This window comes from Lissotriton vulgaris, chromosome 1_1 (assembly GCF_964263255.1).
Source record: "Lissotriton vulgaris chromosome 1_1, aLisVul1.2, whole genome shotgun sequence".
Taxonomy (NCBI): domain Eukaryota; kingdom Metazoa; phylum Chordata; class Amphibia; order Caudata; family Salamandridae; genus Lissotriton; species Lissotriton vulgaris.
In genome coordinates, this window is record NC_141685.1 from 918,018,288 (window position 1) to 918,039,918 (window position 21,631).

The 21,631-nt window shown below is 46.6% G+C and overlaps 1 protein-coding gene across 3 annotated transcripts in view; it reads left to right on the forward strand.

Moving 5' to 3' along the window:
• PDE4A (phosphodiesterase 4A) overlaps positions 1 to 21,631 on the forward strand; it is a 1,006,014-nt gene that overhangs the window by 584,027 nt on the left and 400,356 nt on the right. The window contains exon 1 of one of the 3 annotated variants that reach the window (XM_086959062.1): positions 7,354 to 8,777. The exons of the other annotated variants lie outside the window; for them this stretch is intronic. Within the exon in view, the coding sequence (XP_086815188.1) occupies positions 8,665 to 8,777 (113 nt within the window). The 5' untranslated portion in view covers positions 7,354 to 8,664. Of the gene's footprint in view, positions 1 to 7,353; positions 8,778 to 21,631 lie in introns of those variants that run through there. 3 annotated transcript variants of the gene reach the window in all.

Genomic DNA, 21,631 nt, shown 5'->3' on the forward strand with positions numbered 1-21,631 from the left:
CCCTTGGGGCAAGCTTCAATTTTCTGTCCCCTCTAGCTATCAGTAGTGCAGCAGGTGCAGTGACACCAGGGATTGGAGAGTGAGGGACACACTTGACCCCAATGTGACTTGCTCTTTACTACCAGAGTATGGGTGGTGGGCCTATCAGCACCCCTTTCAGAGGGCCATGGGGCAAGCAGCAGTAACTGGGCCCAACCTTGTGTCTTGTGGCCCTCTGATGTACACAGAGGACGCCCGGCTCCTCTCTCTTCAATGTGTGTGCGTGCCACACCCCAGCCCTCAGGAATGTCAGCCATACCCATCTCCTGCAGTCCTCGTCTCTCCATCCTCTCCAGGTCCTGGGCTTCCAGAATGGAACCTTCAGACCTCCCTGCTATGTACCAACCACAGACACGCACAAGCAACGCAGCATGCACAAGCAAGTATCACGCACAGTCTAGCACTACACACACTCCATGCAGGCCTTGTAGGCCCCGGTCTAGTAGCATAGGTAAAGCCTGTTCACATTACTGATTCTACTGAACTCAAAACGGGCACAGGGCCACCACCTGCCCGTGCCACTTCACTCCAGGTAAGGGCAGTGGCCATCTACCTTCTCAAGGGTAACGTTTGTTGTGCACCTCCTGGTCTAAGCAGACTGCATTACTGTGACACAGGACTAGGTTATGTCACACATGCATGATCCATGTTTGCCCATGACCAAAAATCAGCACCAGAGACCCTGATAGCGAGACAGCTGGGGCATTCAGGGCAGGGGTACGTGTCTGACACCATCCAGGGGACTTGTCTGTCCCAAGAGGGCCAAGTGTCCACGTCTGCATTAAGAATCGTGGGTCAGAGACTGTGCATTGCAACACAGGTGACGTATTGGGCTAAAGAGTGGGAACCTGCATTGCAGACTGTCCTAAGTATGCTCTCCCACCAACAAATATAGTCAGAGCAGGCCGACACTGGGGCTCGCCTAACGTTATTCCTCAGGAGCCAAGACCTAGGAATATCTGAGAGAAATGGGAAGTTCAGGGGGCTCTTTTCACTTCCTGTAGGGGGACCAAGAGGACATAATTTTGTATTACGCCACTTTTGCCCAGGTTACAGTATCTCCTGGGTCCTTGTGGCTTAATACGCACACACATACATGTATATAAACATGTACATATAGATGTGTGAGACTAAGCTAATTATTATGAGAATATTGGGTGAAGGGGTGGAATATCACCATTTAGTGCATCACCTCAGCCGTGCTCAGCAGTGCTCGCATTGGGGAAATTAATTGATGACGGTGTCTCTGGACGATAACGAGTCTCTCTGTCATTTTATTTGTAGCCAAGGTAGAAGTGGGAATAGCAGCTGGATTTCCTGTCCCCTCCCTTATATTTACACGGTCATAGCTCTTTTATTTTATTGTATTTACTTTCAGACATGTTGCACAGTGGCTGCGCTGCTGGGCTAAATGGCTAATCAAACATTGGCAAAGCCAATAGATCTCACGCAGGCGAGACCTATTGGTTGGTCAGTGCTTGTTTAACTTGCAGGGGGTACCACACAGAGGAGATTTAGGAAGCATTTGCCCTTGGCCTGTTCTTTACTGGTGCTCTCCCTCGTTCCGGATTGCATGTTTTAATTTACATGTTCTAGCACGTTTATATTGTAGCTCAAAATTTGCCAGCCCTGCGAAGTACCATGCATCCGGCGTTAGACTAACCCATTTCAGTGTGGTGGTCCACACCACTGCACTGAAATACAAAGACATGCATAATAAGCATTGCAACTCCTCGGCTACTAGCACTGCTAATCATGCACCAATGCTGGTGTAGTATTATTTCCATGTATCCGCCATCTGTTTACAGGTTCTTCCGCTGTCTCTGATAAGCATGATGCTGGAAGCAGCTGCAGGTGAAGTAATTATGTTATGAAACATGCACACGTGCACCGTCGTTCACAGAGAGTGGATGAGTGCGCTCGGGCTCACTGCACCTCCCGCTCATTTTGCACGCTACGAACTGGTGGCTCCAAATTGCCCCCGCAGCGCCGTTTCACCTTTGCTGCACATGCGCAGTCTGATTGTCCCTCGCTGCCATGGGTCTCGGGCTAGAAGTGTGGGCCCTGAGCATGGGCAATGTTGTGTGGCTAATTTGCACCGCCTCCTCCCAGTTTCCGGCAGGCCCTCTGTGTTTGTAAGGGTTTTAAAGGTGTCTGGCACGGCAATGCCTCCATATATTGCAGTATTATACCTCTATGCTTACTTTGTACTCTTTTGTAACCTGCACACATCACTTTTTCCTCCTGTAATGCACCGTTTGCTACCTCTTATATTTTGTTGGTTCACGATTGTCACTTTTGTAATGCACCGTTTGCTACCTCTTGTATTTTGTTGGCTCACGATTGTCATTTTTGCTTCATTTAATGTAACGTTTGCTTTTGTATTTTATTCACTTGTAATGTTCTCATGTATCAGTTCTATTCCTATTGTGAAGCGCTCTGACACCTTCGGGTAAAGTCCGCGCTATATAAAAATGCACAAATAAATAAATAAATAAATACAATGTCAACTGCGTCATAATCGAGTGCGACATTCGCACGGACTGTTTTTTACGGCAGGTGAGGACATGGGGCAGCTGGGGTTTTGGGGATGGTGCTGGAGCTCCTAAGTTCGTGCTGTACATAAAAAGACCTAAATGTAGGGTCTGACACCTAGGAGAAATCCACTGGTTCCCAATACATCAGCAGGCACGGTTCAAGCTCCTCACCCACACGTAACTGACACAAGGTACTTTCCCTTTTCTATCCCTCCACTATCCTTCTCAATCAAAATAACAGACTAACATATCCAACGCTCAGATTATTTCAAACTTCACTATACTAATTTACCACTAATCCTTTATGGGTTCCAGTGTAGCATGCTACTCGTCGAAAATGCGCTTCAACACCTCATTAGAGGGTAGCAAGCACTATATAAATGCAATCCTTTTCCCTCCACTATTCTTCTCAATCCAACTAACTGACTAATATATCCACCACTCAAAATTACTCTCATATTTCACTATACTAACTCACCACTAATCCTCTATGTGTTCCGAAGTAGCGTGCTACTCGATGAAAAAACGCTTTGATGCCTCGTCAGGAGTAGTAAGCGCTATATAAATGCAATCACAACATACAACCTATTTTCTGAAACTGTAGAAGATATCCTTTGCATCTGTCTACGTTTACAGGATTCCAGAAATACATTTCTAAAACCATTTCAATAGGCAAGCACCAGGACATTAAAGACGCTACGCAGTTCTGATTTGCCAGGAGCTCGAAATATTCGTCATTAGTTGTCTCATTAAATGTATTCACGATTAGAGCTGCGTCTGAAGGCCCTGTTTAAATAAACTATATTAGGGGCAAAGTGTTGCAACGTATATATAACTTCATGAGTATGGATTTTAATTGATGATTGACCGTGGTTATTTGGTAGTTTTACTATTTAAGTCATCGTATAGTGTAGTTTTTTAATATAAATTACACAATAAAATGTGTACCTACCTACAATCGAGTACTGTCCCAATTAAAGGGCGAGTCTCAGTTTCCATGTATAAATCCAGGGGCACGCCTTTGAAAATGGTAAATGCCAGCCTCCACGGAGGGCCTCCTGCCCTCGAAGACTCAGCAGAGGGAGGCTGGACTCACCCATCCACACAGCCAGTGGCACACCTGCTTTGTGCACACTGACAACCAGACCTCCGCACACATTCCAACAGTGTGCCCTCTCGGCGCTAGGGGAAAGACTGGCATTTCTATGCATGGGCTTCGAGGGTGTTTCCCCACTAGGGGTCCCTGCTGAGTTTTAGTGTCACCCAGGAGCTTACTGAGGAGACTAGAGCCACGTCGTCGGTGACAAAAAAAGAGGCGGAATTGCAAAAAAAATGCATCTGCCCTAGGGCGCTAAAATACCTGGACACAACCAGGGCAACCCGCAGCATCCCTACCCGCAATTGTGTCGCATTTTATTTTATTTGTTTGCAGTTTTATATAGCGCGAACGCTACGTGAAGGTATCAAAGCGCCTTACATGAGCACCAGTTACAGTCCACAAGGACAGATTCATTTTAGGCACGAGAAGATTCGGTGACGATGCTTGAGCTTTCCGCCAGACTCAAACATGGTTCCTCAGCTTTATACTCGGCCGCTCTGGCCGTTAAGTTACATCCTCGTTGTCTACATCAGCGGGCACACAGAACACGCTGCCCCTCCAGAAACGGCCAGTCTCCGCGTTCACCTGTCCAGCCACCTCGCCCAACACTGCAACAATAAACGCATTACTGTTCCTGCGGTTATGCCTCATTCCTGCCTGCTTCCGTGGTGGAGAGCATTAAGTCTCTCTTGGGGGGGGGGGGGGGGGCGTATTTCAGCAGAGGCGAAGAGAGTTGGAGAGCCTGAGGTGCTGTCTTTTGTACATTTGGAATGGGGAGTTTACATCTAGTAGTGGAGAGAGAAGAGTCCCTCTCGCGGAGGACAGAGGAGGGTGCACTTTCCCTAGAAGAGAAAGGCGCACTCTGCTGGTGGGTGAGAGAAAAGTGCCCTTCTTGGAAGGAAATGGAATACTTTGCTTATTGAGGAGAGGGGAGCGTGAAGCTCATGGAGGGGAAGAGGGGAGTGTGCTTCTGGAACGGGAGGGCCCGCCATCTGGGGAAGGAGCGGGTATTTGTGGTGGCAGTGTGGGGAGTGCACATTCCAGTGCAGGGAGCGTGCTTCTCTCTTAGCAGAGGGTGCTGCTACTGCTAGTGGAGGGGGAGAGGGAGGGCGTCTAACGGCGGGAGGGCGGCTCCTGCCAGCGGTTGAGAGAGGGGTGTGTCCCTCGCTCTGCACGTGTGGAAGTTGTGGTGAGTTTCTTGTCAGCGCTGCGGCTCAATGGGGCTGACAGCTGTGCACCCAGCCCTCCCTCTGGCGAGAGACTGTGTGCGTCATTAGAAGGGGGCGGGGCCACCGGCGCACACCCAGCCGGGCGTGTCTCCCATAAACCCTGGGGCCTGGAGCGTGCAGCGCCTGGACTGGGTGGAGGTATGCAGTGCCTGTGAAGAGGCCAGTACTGCCTTAAAGTGTCGCATCTGTCCCATTGATGTATAGCATTAGCATCCCTGCTGACGAGCGTTGTTACAAGGAGATTTATCATCCGGTAGCTCTGCTGAGAACCGCCACTCCCATCCCATCAAGGTACAGCGGCTCTGCAGTGCAAATGTTATCCGATTAGAAAGTGCGGTCACTCTCATGAGAAATGCAGGTACTGTCCCATCAAATAATAAAGGGGCTACCGAAATGTACTGGCGTTGTCTCATTAAAATAGAGCCGCCTGTTAAAAGGATGCTAGCTCCGGTGAAAAGTGCTGGTACTCTCCCAATAAAGTTTTGAAAAGTGCTGCTTTTCGTCACATTAAAAAGTAAAGCCACTTTCATGCACATTAAATGGGTCGCAGTCCTTTCAAGACGTATTAATATTGCCACATTCCGAGTACTGCAGCCCAGCTGAGAAGAATATGTGCTTTATGATTAGTAGAGCCTTCCTTTGAAGTGTTTGTACTGTCTCCTCAAAAGTAAAGCCATCCTGCTGAGAAGTGCTGGAACTGTCCTATTATTCTGAAGCACTTGAACGTGAAAAATCATTTTAAAAGTATGGCAGCCCTGCTGGGAAGTTCTATTGTCCAACTAGCCCCCCCCCCCCCCCCCCCCCAAAAAAAAAAACATGCTGAGAAGTGCACGTGCTGTTTCCACGAATGGCTTCCACAAACTGCACACCTGATTAAAAGTGTGAGCACTTTACCGTGCACGTATTTGAGGCCTATTAAGAAGTGCTGGTCTGCATTATTCATGCACTGTGGCCCTGTTGAGAAGTGCACGCCTTCCCAAGCTCCTAAGTGGCTCTGTTTAGAAGTGCTACCACTGTCGACTAAATGCTGTTACATCTTAGGTTTAGTGGCCCTGTTCCGAAGTGCCGGGACCTGCTCATATAAAGTGCTGCTTTCAAAGGTACGTCTACCTCCCCCTCCATACTCCTTAAAATATGAAGATCAGAAAAGTTCCTTTTCTTATTCGTGTTTCCTGTAAATACACTTCATAGGTCCGGCTTACAGGAAAGGAAACGCTGGAGCCCTTGTAGCAGTAATGTTGACTCTGTCAGTGGTAATTGTGAGTCTGCGGTTCAGAGACGGAGCTGGCTTTGACCATGCATCAGTATTAAGCGTGCAGTCGGTAGAGCCAGCGACCCGCATGGGTTATCGAGGGGCAGGAATGCAGAGAGAGAAGGGATACACGCGATGCCCTGTGAGCTCGAGACCGTTACGCGTCAGGGGCCCAGAATGCAAGAACACCGAGAAGGTTCAGGGCAGAGAAGGGGCCATTAAACGTCTGTGCACCGAAAAGAAATAAACACAGGAGTGTCTCTGGTACGTGGCATGGGCGAGACTGGTGATCTGTGCATTAAAATGCAGTGGCACTGAGGGGGATGTAGCGTTTGCCGCCCAGTGGCCTGTCCTGCTGAGAAGGCCGGCGCAAGACCCAGACTCCAGTGCCCATGTACAGAAGAAGGAAGCAGTGTTCAGAAAACAAGGGTAAAGCTGGGGGGCGTCTGTTTAATACGGGGCGCTAGGAGCAGGAACTCACCCTGCGAAAATCATATGCAAATGTGTACAAAAGAATGCAATGGAACTTCAGAATTGTATGTAAGTCTGGAGACCACCAAGTAGTTGTCAACAAAGTGAAAGGGATACAGTGTGAGACCACGTAGAGCGCATGCGCCCAGAGGTGTTAAGTATTTGAAACCCGTGGGGAAACAGAACGCAATGTCCCGAGAAGGCAGGGGTAAAGTTGGAGACCGCGTAGCATCTGGATTTCAAGCGGCGAAGCCAGATACCAACGAGTTTCTGTGTAGAGGAGTAAACGTCCTCAGAAAGCAGGGGTAAAGCTGGCGGCCGTGCACCTCCACCTGAATTTGAATGACAATTGTATTGTGCCTGCAGGTGTAAAGCTGGAGACAATTCAACACACATCCTCTCACACCGAAGTACCGAGTAGCTGCTGTTAAGTAGTGCTCAGGCAGCCATTGGTAGTGGTTTTATAAGCCTCAGGAGAATGAATGGCTGAATGCACCCGCAGGGATTGCCGCTTCTGCCCTGCAGTTTGCATCGCTACGGGTGCGTTACTCCACTGAGCTATAAGTTGTGAAGCGAATGTAAATTTGAGGACGGGCGGGCGCGGCAGAGATCAGGCAGGTGAGACTGAGCTCCTCCGCCCCCTCGCCTGAGCGCACAGGGGTCGGGTGGCGGCTCTTACATCACCTGCCGCCCGCCCGCCCTCCCTTCCCGCTCTGCCACCTCCGTGTTTTGCAGCGGACCTCTCTGTCGAGCGCACTCCTGCAGACGAGCGCCCGGGGCTGTGGAGAAGCGGCCGGGACGGCTGGCTCCAGCTCACCACAGCGCTGCCTGCAGTCGGGCCGGTGGCTCTTCATGCCTGCCCCGTCCGGGTGGGGTGCAGTTTTGTCGATTCTTCGAGTTTTGGAGCAGCACTGTGACTCCCCATAGTTTTCGGTCGATCTGGTGAAGTTGGCTCAGTCCCAGGAGTGATTCGTCTTCTGCGGAGCTGACATGCTTTTTTGTCCACGGATGAGGTGTCTTAATGAGACGGAAGTTTGCATCTGCAGCACAGTTTGTATCTGCCGGAGTCGTCAGTCATGTCGTGTTCATCTTGTCAAGATGTGAGGTGATCGTGTTTCTGATCCGAGATGGTAGCGTCCTGATCACCACTGGGTCAGTCTTGACCACAGTCCGGTTGGGCTAGTTCGCAATTGGGTTAGTTTTGGTGCAGTTTGATTCATCTTGCTGCAGTTGGGTTGGTCTGATCTGCAAGTGGGTTGGCCTGGTCTCCAGTTGGGGTGGTCTGGTCTCCAGTTGGGGTGGTCTGGTCTCTAGTTGGGGTGGTCTGGTCTCTAGTTGGGTTGGTCTGGTCTCTAGTTTGGTTGGTCTGGTCTCCAGTTGGGTTGGGCTTGCCACAGTTGGGTTAGTCTTACTGCAGTTGGCTTGGTGTGGTCTGCAGTTGGCAAGGTCTTGTTTGCAGTCTTGCTCACAATTGGGTTAGGCTACTCTGCATTTTGGTTGGTCTTTGTCTCATTTGAATTGGTCTTGTTTGCTATTGGGCTGGTCTTGCCCACAGTTGGGTTAGAGTCATCTGTAGTTGTATTATGCTTGTTTGCAATTGGATTAACCTTGTCCGCAGCTCGGCCAATCTTGTTTGTGTTGTCCCCTGATGGGGGGGCGTTGTCCCCTTTTAGGTTGCCCTTCTCTGCTGCTGTGTCAGTCGTGTCCACAGTTGGGTTGTTCTCAACACGGTGTGTCAGTTGTGCCCCTTGCCGTCCTAATCTTATCCATAGTTGCTTTTGTCTTCTTCATTGTTTGGTCGTCTGAGGCGGTTTTGACTTTAGTTGTGTTGGCGCTGTCCACAGTAGAGTCAGTGGTTGGTCTAGCCTACAACTGTGAGAATCTTGTTATCAGCTGGGCCGCTCGTGTGCCAAAGCTGTCCATGTGATGGTGCCCCTCTCCCACTGCACGTGGATCGGGTTTCTCAATCTTTTTGGTGTTGGGTCTCGGTTGGTGTCCAGGCGGTTTCCTCTATGAGTTGCTGGCGGGGTCGCCTTCATGCCATCCAAGGACTTCGTCCGGCTCCTGGGACCCAGCAGGGCTGAGGTGGACATGCACTTCTCCTTCAGCGAAGAGGACATTCGGCGCCACAGGTTCTCCAAGTCGGTGAGGTGAGTCGGACACGATCAACAAGTTGGTAAAGTGAACAACTCAGGGGAGTCAGCAGGCACAGGCTGTAAAAGGTCATCGACTGGAGTCTTCCCCTTCCCATATTGGTGAAGCGGGTAGGCACACTTTGGCGAAGTTGGGGTAGCGAGTTGCACACCTTAGCCAAGCTGGGGTAGCGAGTTGCACACCTTGGTCAAGTTCGGGAGGTGAGTTGCATACCTTGGCCAAGTGGGGGAGGTGAGTTGCACACCTTGGCCAAGTTGGGGAGGTGAGTTGCACACCTTGGCCAAGTGGGGGAGGTGAGTTGTACACCTTAGCCAAGTGGGGGAGGTGAGTTGCACACCTTGGCCAAGTTGGAGGTGTGAGTAAGCTTAGTGTCAACAATATATTTAAAAAGATTTATTTTCAACGGGTCGGGGGTCCTCTACAATCTGGTCTTTGAGATGGTGTGGTGGGTTAGCGTGCCCGTTGCAGAGATCTGTGTACAACCCGTGGGTTGCAGGTTCGAGTCCTGTTCCAATGCCGACGTTCTAGAGTGGTACAAAGAGTGTGATGCAGTCAGTAATACCACCTGTGCATCAAGCTCCAAGAGGTGATTATAATGTGCCGTATGCAACTTGCCAATTTAATATCATTAAGGAAGTGAGTGTTGGGGTGCAAGACGCAGAAGTGGCTTCAATGTGACCCCCACGATAACGCAATGTATGTTTTTTCCGCCTCCTGGCCAGGTTGTTTTAGGTTTGTTGACAGAGCTAAACTGCATTTCCTCTAGGGCGTGCCAGTCTTTTTTCCACCCACTTCAGTAAATACTCTGATGTCATTGTGTGCGCCTTCGCATTCCGACCTCCCTGCTTCGGCCCATGATTCTGAGTTGTAAAAAAGACTTAAAGGGTTGAGAGGTTCAAGTCTGATACCCCTCACAGGGCAATCAATACAAACCCCGACCGGAAGATTTTGTGCATCCCATATGCATTTGATTAATATTGTTCTTATAGCCTCGTGCACAGCAGCAGGTAAATAAGAAAACACAACATTGAGAAAATGTTCTTTTCCTTGAGCTGGCTGGAAGTGGACATTTCTTTTTTTTAAGTAAGAACGCTAAAATAGCATAATTTTTGCCTAAACATTTGGGTTACCTGTCTGGGTGATATGTGTGGTGTAGATACCGTTGTCCTCAGATACTCAGATATTTTTGCACCTGCAGGCATGGAAAGTTCCATCCATAAGACGCTTTCCTCCCTCATGTGTCCGTTCTCTAGCTCTACGAAGCGCGCGACTAATGGTCGCATGGGTTCTTATAGCAAGGGTGCAGGACAGATATACTGCGAAGGGTAAAGGCAGCCCCCATTTGTTTTATCTAAAAGTGCAGAATGAAGTTTACTAGTGGCATTGAGCCTATTTTGAAGAGTAGCACATTCTAATGAATGAGGGACAAGGGGGGAGGGGGTGATGAAGCGACTAGCCCAGGGTCACACGGTTTGGTCATGTGGGGATTAGACTTTAGATCTTAGATTTGTGATCTAGACCACATCTATTTCGATTATTTTAATTCTCAGGAGGAGGGGGCTTGACTGTGCTTATAAAATACATATTGTGGGAAGCGATCATGTCCTCTCTTGAAAGGCAATGCTGGGCTCTCTTACCTAATGTTTCCTCTAATTTAGGGGAGATGAGTCTTTTGAAATGTATAGAGCATAACTGTAACATTCACTCTAATTAAGTGATGAATTAGTGCTTTATTGCCCCAGCTAAGCTTTACTCTTGCTTTTTATTTTGCCTGGAAGGATGAAAGTCAGACTTAGCGTTGCTGGCACTCGAACCCATGATTAATGGGCTATGCGCATATCTCACACTCCGTCCATCAACTCCTTGTATTTGCTTTGTTCGCCCTAAGTTGGCAGGGCATGCCCAGATGTGGGCCCCTTGTTCACTTTCCCTCTGGATTCAAGCTAGCCTGGCTGATGAGGGGTGATGCCCGAAACCGGTCTTTGGTTGCTTGTGTTCCAGGTCCGGGAAGACCCAGCTTGGCAGTTCGGTCTGGACTGTTCCCATGAGGCACAGGGTCAAGACTGATTTGCATATGGGTGGGTCTGAACTGGGGTGGCGAAGTGAGCTAAAGAACGATGATGGATTCAACCCAGATCTGTGACTCCGGGTGAGTGAAAAGTTTCAGTGCTCCATCTATCATCTCCTTGTGTCTGCTATGCACATATCTCTGCAGTAGATGTACCAATCACCTGATCTACATTGGAAGCTTTTGACATTTTCTGAAGTGTAAAATTCTGAATACCCAGGTTGGTGATGGGAGCGATGAGGTACGGTTAGGTGCAAACTTCTTTACTTTTTACTTCTTTAAAGTTCTACAAACTATTGTTGTTTAGTTGCTAACATCAACAGAGCAGCACAAGAAATTTGCCTCATGAGGATTCACAAAATAACTTTATGCAATATTTTAGGTATTGTGCGAAGCAGTAGGTCCTCTCTCATCCCTAAAAATAAATGCAAGCCTTTGAGGGCTTGATTGTTTATACATAAAAACACTTTTACAAAAGCGTGCCTACCTGTGCCAACCTTGTAGATGTGTTTCCATTCCCCGGATATTTATGTACCTGTGGGTGTTGCAAATCTGTGGGTGTTGCAAGTCATGCATTCATGTGTATTTATTGATTTGGGCTTGTCTGGTGCAAATCATCTCTATATTTTTAATGCTTTTAGTAGGCCTGGGTGAAATTGTAATTATGCTTGTGTAATCGGAGTAATTTCCGGGATTACGCATTACTCTTATGATGTGAAATGGCCAAAATTGCGTAATTACACAAGCTTGAGTAATCAAGAATAATTTGGGGGCAAAAATCCTACTGCAGGAGCAGAGAAACAACAAACTAAGAGACAGCGAGTTGCTTCTGGCTACGGCTGTGTGTGTCCTATAGCATTTAGTGCTATATTCTCAGTGCAAAATGCAGCATTAGGCCCATTTTGGACGCAAGGGTACATTGTGCACTAAGAAAATAGCGCTAAATGCTGGATTATGCTTCTCACATAATTATGCGTAATTATGAGTAGTTTTATAGTATTTATGAGTAATTATACTAGACAGAATTACAGCAGTTACGTCCATCCATAGCTTTTAGCTGTATTTCACAAAGTGCTGTTAACAGTAAGTAAGCTGGTTTAGTAGCAGATGCCCTGGTAGGGTTATAATGTTGTATTGAAAAAAAGCCAAATAGATAAAACAAAATTGATATCCTGGAGAAGTCTACTGTCACTTTATACAGATGCCGAAACGTTAACAATATTTTCACAAAACCGCATGTGCTCATACTTTTACAAATGTTACAAGCTCACAATCTAAGGGATGTCATTAAGTTCAGCCTGTATTCTTTGCTGGTGAAATTCACAAGTTATGTAAATAAGTGTGAATCTGGTTCAAATGTCTGCTTGGTGAAGCTCATTGACACCCGTTCAAGTTGAAAAGCATTAGAGAATTGCAAGGCGTACAGTCTGTTTTCCTAAAGGTTGTATGCAGGGACCTAGAACGAAAGCGGATGTGAAAGAGACTCACTGTGTAGCCTCGAGTTGCAGTATTCTGCTGCTGCAAGTGTTCATAAGCAGGCCGAATAGCTCTCTAGGTCAGTTTGCCTGCTGCTCAGTCCCTTGCTTATAACATTTGGTTGAAACTGTTAGTTTTGCCAGAATTCTGTAAAGGTGCAAGAACTGCAGTTTCAAAGAGTGCTTCAGGGCACTGATAGGGTGCATTGGGAGCTATGTATGTGGGTCCCAGTTTTGTAATTTCATTGGTTGCTGCACCTCACGATTGAGGTGCATTAGGAGAGCTATGCCTATGGGTCCCAAGGCTTAGCACATCAGAGGTGGTGCTTGACGGGACCGAGCGGCGCTGACGCAGCCATAAGTTGCTGCCTGTGCTGCTGAGTAGCACGAGTGCTGCAGGTGGGAATTGACGTGCACTGACAGACCACCATCTGCAAGATGGCGTCCACGACAGGTCAGACACTGAGCATGACCTCAGTCCTGGTACTCTGCTGTGCAGCACGGGTAACGAGGGCCAAGTTTAGAGTGCGCTGTACTTTTAAGACTGAGGTGCGCCCTGGTTGACGTATTGAGGACAGGTGTCTCATGGAGGGACGAGCATTGGGATGTTTTGGGTTCGAACTGCCGTAAAGCAGCCGGTCTACCAGTGGCGCGTAGATTCAGGAGGTTTGACAGAGCTGTCTCAATACGCTTGGATTGTGGTCATTTTAGGTGCAGCATGTATGTTTGTGCCTCAGCGGTGAGGGGAAGGAAGTCTGTATTGGTTTTGTTTTTGTAGACTGAAGCGAGTGCTGAAGCTCTACAAATAACAGCTACACATTTTATCAAATTCACAGAGCACGCCTTTAAACACGGGTTTCAGCAGCAGGCACACTGGCCCCTGGACTACCGTCGCTAGGATGATGACCAGAAGTCCCGGATGTCAAGGGACTGACCCAGTGTTCCGGCGCTTGCCTTAAGTTTAAATACATGTTATGGTTTTTGGGACAAAGGTCAAGTCATCCAAAAAGGACAATTGGAATTCATGCTTGTTAAGTAATTTGTTTGTGACTTTCAGGCAGCGCAGGAGGAGGTCAGGGTGTATGCATGCTGCAGCAGGCGGGGAGAGAGAATGTGGAGGGGGGGTCAGGGTAGAGGTCGTGGTATAGCTAAAGTTATTTATGCTTAGCTTATAAATGTGTGGCATATATTTATACACACACATTTACTATACATACATATATATATATATATATACACACATATAAATATGTATATATGCGCACACACACTCACACATATACACACACATGTGTGTGTGTGTGTCTACAAATGTACAAGATTTAAAAGTTGACGCAAAATCAGGACAAGCCAGGCATAAAAGTAAGGCGGTCCTACTTTTATGTCTGGCCTGTCCCGGTTTTTGCTTCTCAAAATCTGGTCTCCCTAACTTTGGCACCATTTGTGCATTTGAGCCCCATTAATCCGCGGAGCTGCTTTGCTGGGCAGTGATTGCCTGGAGGCGTTTGCATTGGAAGAGGACGCGGGGGCCCGAGAAAGGGTGGCCGGAGGAATAGGGGGGGCGCCCTCACCCTTCAGTGGAGGCCGCACATCCGCGGCCGCAGCGTGGCTCGTGAGCTTGCTCTGGCTGTGCCCTCAGTGCTGGGGGCGCTGCCACGAGCTGTCTCTCTCTGTTTGATCTGAAAGGCTGAGCTCTCATCTGAGCTGGCAGAGGGCCTTATGCACGCCTGGGTGAGCACTGCATCTGGGGCAGGGAGGGGCATGCGTCGCCCACTCTCTGCCCTCGCTGGCAGGTAGGGATGTTTGCTTTGCTCACTTTTGTTTATGCTCCGAAGGTTGTTGTATGTGTATTTGGGTCGCCTGCAGGACTTGAAAAGACTTCATACCTGGTATTGTGTCTCCGTCCACCGCACCCAGCTCTTGGGTGCAGCCCCTCCCCCGGGGCTCCTGTCCACCTGACACCGCCGCAGAGCCTCTGAAACAACAATAACCCTTATTCCTCTACAGGCCTCCATCCAGTGCTTTAAGTGGCCCACTGCTGTCAGGCACGGAGTATCTGCACTTCTTAAATTTGAAAGGAAGAGCAACTGCCCTTCTCAGCAGTGGTTTAACTATATTTACTGGGAGAGTACCAGCACTTCTCACTGTCAAACAGCTACTCTAGGACAGTGAATCCCAGCACTTCTCACAGGCAAACAGCTACTTTAGGACAGTTAGCACCAGCACTTCTCACTGGCAAACAGCGACTCTAGGACAGTGAGTCCCAGCACTTCTCACTGGCAAACAGCGACTCTAGGACAGTGAGTCTCAGCACTTCTCACTGGCAAACAGCTACTCTAGGACAGTGAGTCTCAGCACTTCTCACTGGCAAACAGCTACTCTAGGACAGTGAGTCTCAGCACTTCTCACTGGCAAACAGCTACTCTAGGACAGTGAGTCTCAGCACTTCTCACTGGCAAACAGCTACTCTAGGACAGTGAGTCCCAGCACTTCACACTGGCAAACAGCGACTCTAGGACAGTGAGTCTCAGCACTTCTCACTGGCAAACAGCTACTCTAGGACAGTGAGTCTCAGCACTTCTCACTGGCAAACAGCTACTCTAGGACAGTTAGCACCAGCACTTCTCACTGGCAAACAGCTACTCTAGGACAGTTAGCACCAGCACTTCTCACTGGCAAACAGCTACTCTAGGACAGTGAGCACCAGCACTTCTCACTGGCAAACAGCTACTCTAGGACAGTGAGTCCCAGCACTTCTCACTGGCAAACAGCGACTCTAGGACAGTGAGTCTCAGCACTTCTCACTGGCAAACAGCTACTCTAGGACAGTGAGTCTCAGCACTTCTCACTGGCAAACAGCGACTCTAGGATAGTGAGTCCCAGCACTTCTCACTGGCAAACAGCGACTCTAGGATAGTGAGTCCCGGCACTTCTCACTGGCAAATAGCTACTCTAGGACAGTGAGTCTCAGCACTTCTCACTGGCAAACTGCTAATCTAGGACAGTGAGTACCAGCACTTCTCACTGGCAAACAGCTACTCTAGGACAGTGAGTCCCAGCACTTCTCACTGGCAAACAGCTACTCTAGGACAGTGAGCACCAGCACTTCTCACTGGCAAACAGCTACTCTAGGACAGTGAGTCTCAGCACTTCTCACTGGCAAACAGCTAGTCTAGGACAGTGAGTCCCAGCACTTCTCACTGGCAAACAGCTACTCTAGGACAGTGAGTCTCAGCACTTCTCACTGGCAAACAGCTACTCTAGGACAGTGAGTCCCAGCACCTCTCACTGGCAAACTGCTAATCTAGGACAGTGAATACCAGCACTTCTCACTGGCAAACAGCTACTCTAGGACAGTGAGTCTCAGCACTTCTCACTGGCAAACAGCGACTCTAGGATAGTGAGTCCCGGCACTTCTCACTGTAAATAGCTACTCTAGGACAGTGAGTCTCAGCACTTCTCACTGGCAAACTGCTAATCTAGGACGGTGAATACCAGCACTTCTCACTGGCAAACAGCTACTCTAGGACAGTGAGTCCCAGCACTTCTCACTGGCAAACAGCTACTCTAGGACAGTGACTCCCAGCACATCCCACTGGCAAACAGCTACTCTAGGACAGTGAGTCTCAGCACTTCTCACTGGCAAACTGCTAATCTAGGACAGTGAGTACCAGCACTTCTCACTGGCAAACAGCTACTCTAGGACAGTGAGTCCCAGCACTTCTCACTGGCAAACAGCTACTCTAGGACAGTGAGTCCCAGCACTTCTCACTGGAAAACAGATACTCTAGGACAGTGAGTCCCAGCACTTCTCACTGGCAAACAGCTACTCTAGGACAGTTAGTATCAGCTCAGTGGTGTAGCTAGGCATTTGCCTATGGCTGTCTCTGTCGTTGCTGCCCCCCGGCTGCACTGAAGAGCGGTAGGGAGTTGCTGGTGAGATTTCCTATGTTTACCATCATGTAGCTGGGGAATTCGTAGCGACCAATGCCCAGTACATATACTTAGGATGGCTTAGTCAAAAATGGGGCAAATAGTCGGGGGACAAACTTTAAGAAAATTCCAGCATCCTACAGTGCTTAATTTGGTTTTTTTTTAAAATGTATGCTGGCATCTAAATATGTTTTCAGAAGTCCACTGGCGCGATCAAAGGTTGGGTTGCTGAATACAAAGACTGTGTAGTCTTGTCTCATGCCTCTTTAATCCACAACCAGACATTCTGGCCCTCTATGTTTATCACTCTTGCATGGTTCTTTTCCATCCATGCTTTCTCCCTTTTTCGTCTTTCTCTTACTCCTTCTTTCCCTTTTTGGGTTTTTCTCTCTTGCTCTGGATCAAAGTTTGTTTAAAAAAAATAAACGCAGTTCCCTAAAAGGAGTGCCAGTTGGCCTCACCGGCAACCACTGGCACAAATTAAGCATAGATGTAGCGCTGTTTGGGAAGTGTCTCGCCTAGTTGTCCCTGAGCTCCCATGCATACTGGCGTTTGAGGTATCATAATGTTGATCTTTTCCGGGCTATTCCTGAGTCAGTGTACTGTCATGTGAAGGTAGGGCACGGAGTCCACTCCAAGTGCAGGAGAACCACAATTCATCTTGTTTGGAGGTTTATTAGAGTGGTCAGATTTTCAAAACCGAAAACCAGGACGAGCTACAAACATAGAAGTAGGACTACAAAATGAAAATATTAGCATAGTGCTAAAGTAATACTACCAACCAACATAGAACTGTGGTTATGAGCAGCTGCCGAGACATAGCTATGTAGAGGTCACGTCTAAAGCTAAAAGCAATATATCCACTTCAAAAGTACAAAATATTGCAATGTTTTGGTAATAATACTTCGTGACGAAAGCCTTTAAATGTTAGGGTTGTGTTGGGTGGGGTCTGTGATAAGAACTGAATTGCCCAGTACTTTTTTCCTTCACAGTAACAATTTGTTGCGTGCTATAGAACAATAATGTATTTTAAAGGGTTACTAAAAATGCGCGGGACACAAAAGCATATATACCAATATTTTAAAAGTGGAAGATTTAAAAAAAAAAATCTGGGGACATATTTTCCCCATTAACTTATATTGAAGCAGGGGCAATTTCAGGCTGGAGACAGCTAAAAGGATGCAATTTTTGCTTAAAAATCGGGAGCTTCCCGTCTAAACCGGGTCTATTGGTATGTATGGCAAAAAAAGTGTGATGAGCCCTGCCTTGCCACATATCAAGCTCGGCTGAGGAAAGGCAGCTGCTGTGCTGACAGATGGATACATACTGGCCTACCACTCGCCATGTCTGATTAAAAAGCTAGTTGGCGACGTAAACATGAGCAACATTTTACCTATGGTGTTAACGGTCATCTGATTGTTCCACAAAAAGCGGGACAAGTATTTTATTCTGGAAAAAGCTTTGGGACACGCAGTAACACACAGACTGTCTGGAGAATTCTGGGACGTCAGGTCGCCTTAAGTTTTGTGACTGTTTTATTCATTAAGTTATGGCATTAAAAGCTTAGTTTGGGAGAGATGTGGCCTTAGAGTTTTACCTTTTGTTTCGAATGGTTTCTCAGATCCCATAGCCAAGAACTATGGGTTGGGGCCATTAGGCTGCGTCACTAAAATGGCTGAGGCGTTATTTTGTGGGCTTCCAGCTCCCCTGCTCTTGTGGGGTGCGGCGTCTTCCTCAGAGTGCAAATTGTTCACCCGGGGGTAGCGGGAATGGTGTCATCAATGTGCTCTGTGGGGTTGACGGGACATCTAGAGGCTAAAAATCCCCATGGGGACTTGAGGTGGAGGTCCCACTTCCTGTCCCCCAGGAAGCCCCCTAAACTCTACATGCACCATCTTGTGAAAAATCCACCCACTTCAAGTTGCTGTTTAGAGGAAGAAGTTAGTGTAGATATATGCTAGGTAAGACTGGATTGATTTGGGGAGTTTGTTTATCTGAGTTTTGAACTTGTTGCTCCAGTTGTTCAGCAATATTCTTGGGGAACATTCGAGCTTGAATTTTAGCAGGTTAAGGACTTAGATAAACAACTTTTTCCCCATCATAAGCCAAAGGCAGGTCAATAATTTTGATGACCCAGGCCAAGGGGACCATGTTACTGACCCATGTGCCCCTAGCCAATGAGGGCGAAGGGGTAAAAAGTAAGTCTGTAGTCCCTGGTGGTTGCCCAGATCAAACCCCAGAGTATTGTGGTCGGAGGTAGTATGGGTGGCTACATGAGCCCAGGGATGTTTTTTCTGTCTTATACAATCATTTTGAAGGACCCTGGAAATGGGTGTTGAGGGCCGTCAAGGATCTTGGCTTAGCCAATTTGAAAACTGCTAGATGTGTGCTGGGTTGGAGTAATTCTGGCTTTCCAAAGTTCAAGACCTTTTATAGTAGGACATTTATGATTGATGTAAATATTATATTTGAGAGTTGCTTGCTTAAAAATTCCTTTGATTCCTGTGCTAGGGTGAAATTATTGTTTTAGTCAATGTTCATGATGAACTTTAAAGCATTTACTATTGCTTGTAAATTAATATCACCCATCATTTCCCTTTTTTAAAAAAAAAAAAACTTTATTGATACATTTTTTCCCAATTTCTCCCCTCCCATAGAAATAAAAATCCATATGAAGCAATAAAATCTTTTGCATATACATTCTGAATCAACCCCCCACACCCCAAGCTTGAGCATATGCGTAAGAAAAACAGTAATTAAAGAAAATAAAACATGGTAAATAATAAATGACAATTTGGTGTGTGAATGATAATAGTGAACATAAAATGCATTTTCTCACTACATTTATAAACAGAATAAATTATATAATAAAATAATTATCAGACCGGTTTCTATATCCAACGTGTTAATGGGTTCCATATTTTCAACCCTATATTTTGACTCTTTCTACTTTTTTTCCGTATATAGCTTTTTCAAGAGTATATGTTGCCAGGAGTCTGGCTCGCCATTGTTCGAAAGCTGGAGGATTATGGTCTAGCCATGCTGTAGCCAAACACAATCTGAATACAGCCGTAGCAATAAATATAAGCCCTTGAATTTCCTTTGGTCGCATGTCTCCATCTACACCAAGTATCAGTTCAGGCGTAGTGATTTCAATTTGTGTTTTAAAGATTTTGTATAAAGAAATGGAGATTTTCCTACGGATTGTACCCAGTGTGACACAAGTTGCACATATGTGTACGGTATCTGCCTCATAATGATTACATCGAGGGCATTCTGTACCTCTGCCTGACCCCCATTTGGCAATTTTGTTCGGGGTATAATATAGTTGGAAGAACGTTTTATAGTATTGGGATTGAAGTTTGGCAGACATTAGGCATAGTTGAGATGCTTCAAGTGATTTCTCACAAGTATCCTCCACCACATCTAATTTTTCCTTCCAGTTTGTTATAAATTTTGCGATATCATCTGGTAGAGCAGATAAGAAGTTATTGTATATACAGCCAATTTTTATTGTGGGGGTAAGAATTATTGTGTCGATCAGATAAATTTTCCCAAATTTTGCCTGGCCTCCACCTTTCTTTATTAAGAAATCTCTAATTTGTAGAAATTTAAAGAAATCTGATTGGTTTAATCCAAATTTTAATCTCAGTTCAGTAAATGTTTTAAATCCTATATTGGAATAGAGATTACCACACTGAATGGTCCCTGCCCTTTGCCACCTTATCATGCATGCGTCGTTAAATGTTTCTGGGAGGTTGGTATTCCTCACTAATGTAGTGCAGTAGGAAAATCTCCCTATACCCAAAAGCTTTTGTACACTTTTCCAGGCCGAATATACACCCCTTAGGGTTTTAAATCATACTTTTTTATAGTAACAATTGTAGGCTAGTCGCCAGAGATGTGCTTTTGTTTCGTTACATAATATTAAACCCTGTGGTGTCGGAATCGTCCCCTCACCTTCTGCTGAATTATTCGAAGTCAGAAGAATATGGCTATACTGTAAGATCGTGGCCCACCTATATATTTTGAAATTCGGCAGCGCGAGCCCTCCTCTTTCTTTTGGTAGTGTGATATATTTGAGTGCCCTACGTGTTTTTTTTGTAGTTCCATAAGAACTGTGAAAATAAGGTTTCTATATCCTGGAATAATTGTGGAGTGAAATCTAAACAAATGGTCCGAAAGAAATATAAACATTTTGGGAGGTATAACATTTTGATAGCGTTACATCTTCCCACTAAGGTCAAATGAAGATTATGGATTCTTCTCAAATTTTTGCTTGTTTGGTTTATAAGGGGTTCCAAATTAATATTGACCAGGTTATCTAGGTCTGATGTTATGTTCACTCCGAGATAGATGGCACTGGTAACTACCCGATCATCATGAAATGTAATATTATTATTAATTACTATTTGGGTTTTTCCCTGATTAAATTTATGTCCTGAAACTTCCCCGAATTGTTTTGCTTCTTCTCCATTGCTTTCACAGCTATGCCGGGATCCCCGGTAACTATTGCTATGTCATCCGCATAGGCTAGCGTCTTAGTATTGCCGTTAATAGTTTGGATTGGTGATATCACCGTATTAGATTCTAATCTGAGGATGAAAGGATTAATAAAAATAGCGAACAGCAACGGAGAGCACGGACATCCCTGTCTTGTCCCTCTGGTAACTCTGATGTTACCGGTCATCTCTCCGTTTATTGAGACAGCAGTTTCGGGGTTTGAGTATAACATATGAGTTGCTTTGATAAATCGGCTACCGATACCGCTCCTCGACATTGCTGTCCATAGGTACGGCCAGGAGACCCTATCGAAGGCCTTCTCGGCATCTAATAGTATTAGGGCCATAGGGTCTCCTACCACCTCTGTAATGTCAAAGAGAGTAATGACCCTCTGAACATGATCAGTAGTTGATCGACCCGGAATGAAACCAGGTTGGCGCGGAGAAGTGATTGTATGTATGTGTTGCGCCAATCTGGTTGCCATCAATTTAGAGTATATTTTAGAATCGCTGTTGATTAATGTTATAGGGCGATAGGATCCCATTTGTGTAGGGTCTTTGTATTTTTTGGGAAAACTACAACTTTTGCCTGATTCCAAGAGCCTGGTGATTGCCCCCCATCCCCCACGAAGACATGCGTTATTAAGGTTGTTATGATTCCCTTCAGTGCTTTGTGAAATTTAACATAAAATTCGACAGGGATCCCGTCCAACCCGGTAGCTTTCCCGGGAGGTAGGCTATTAATTGATAGTAGAATTTAAATCCATTCTGGAATTTTCGCCAAGCTTTCTCTGTCTTCCATGGATAGTTATGAGGAATTAGACGTTCTAGATATTGTTCAATTTTACTTTGATTTTTATCAGTTTCAGTAT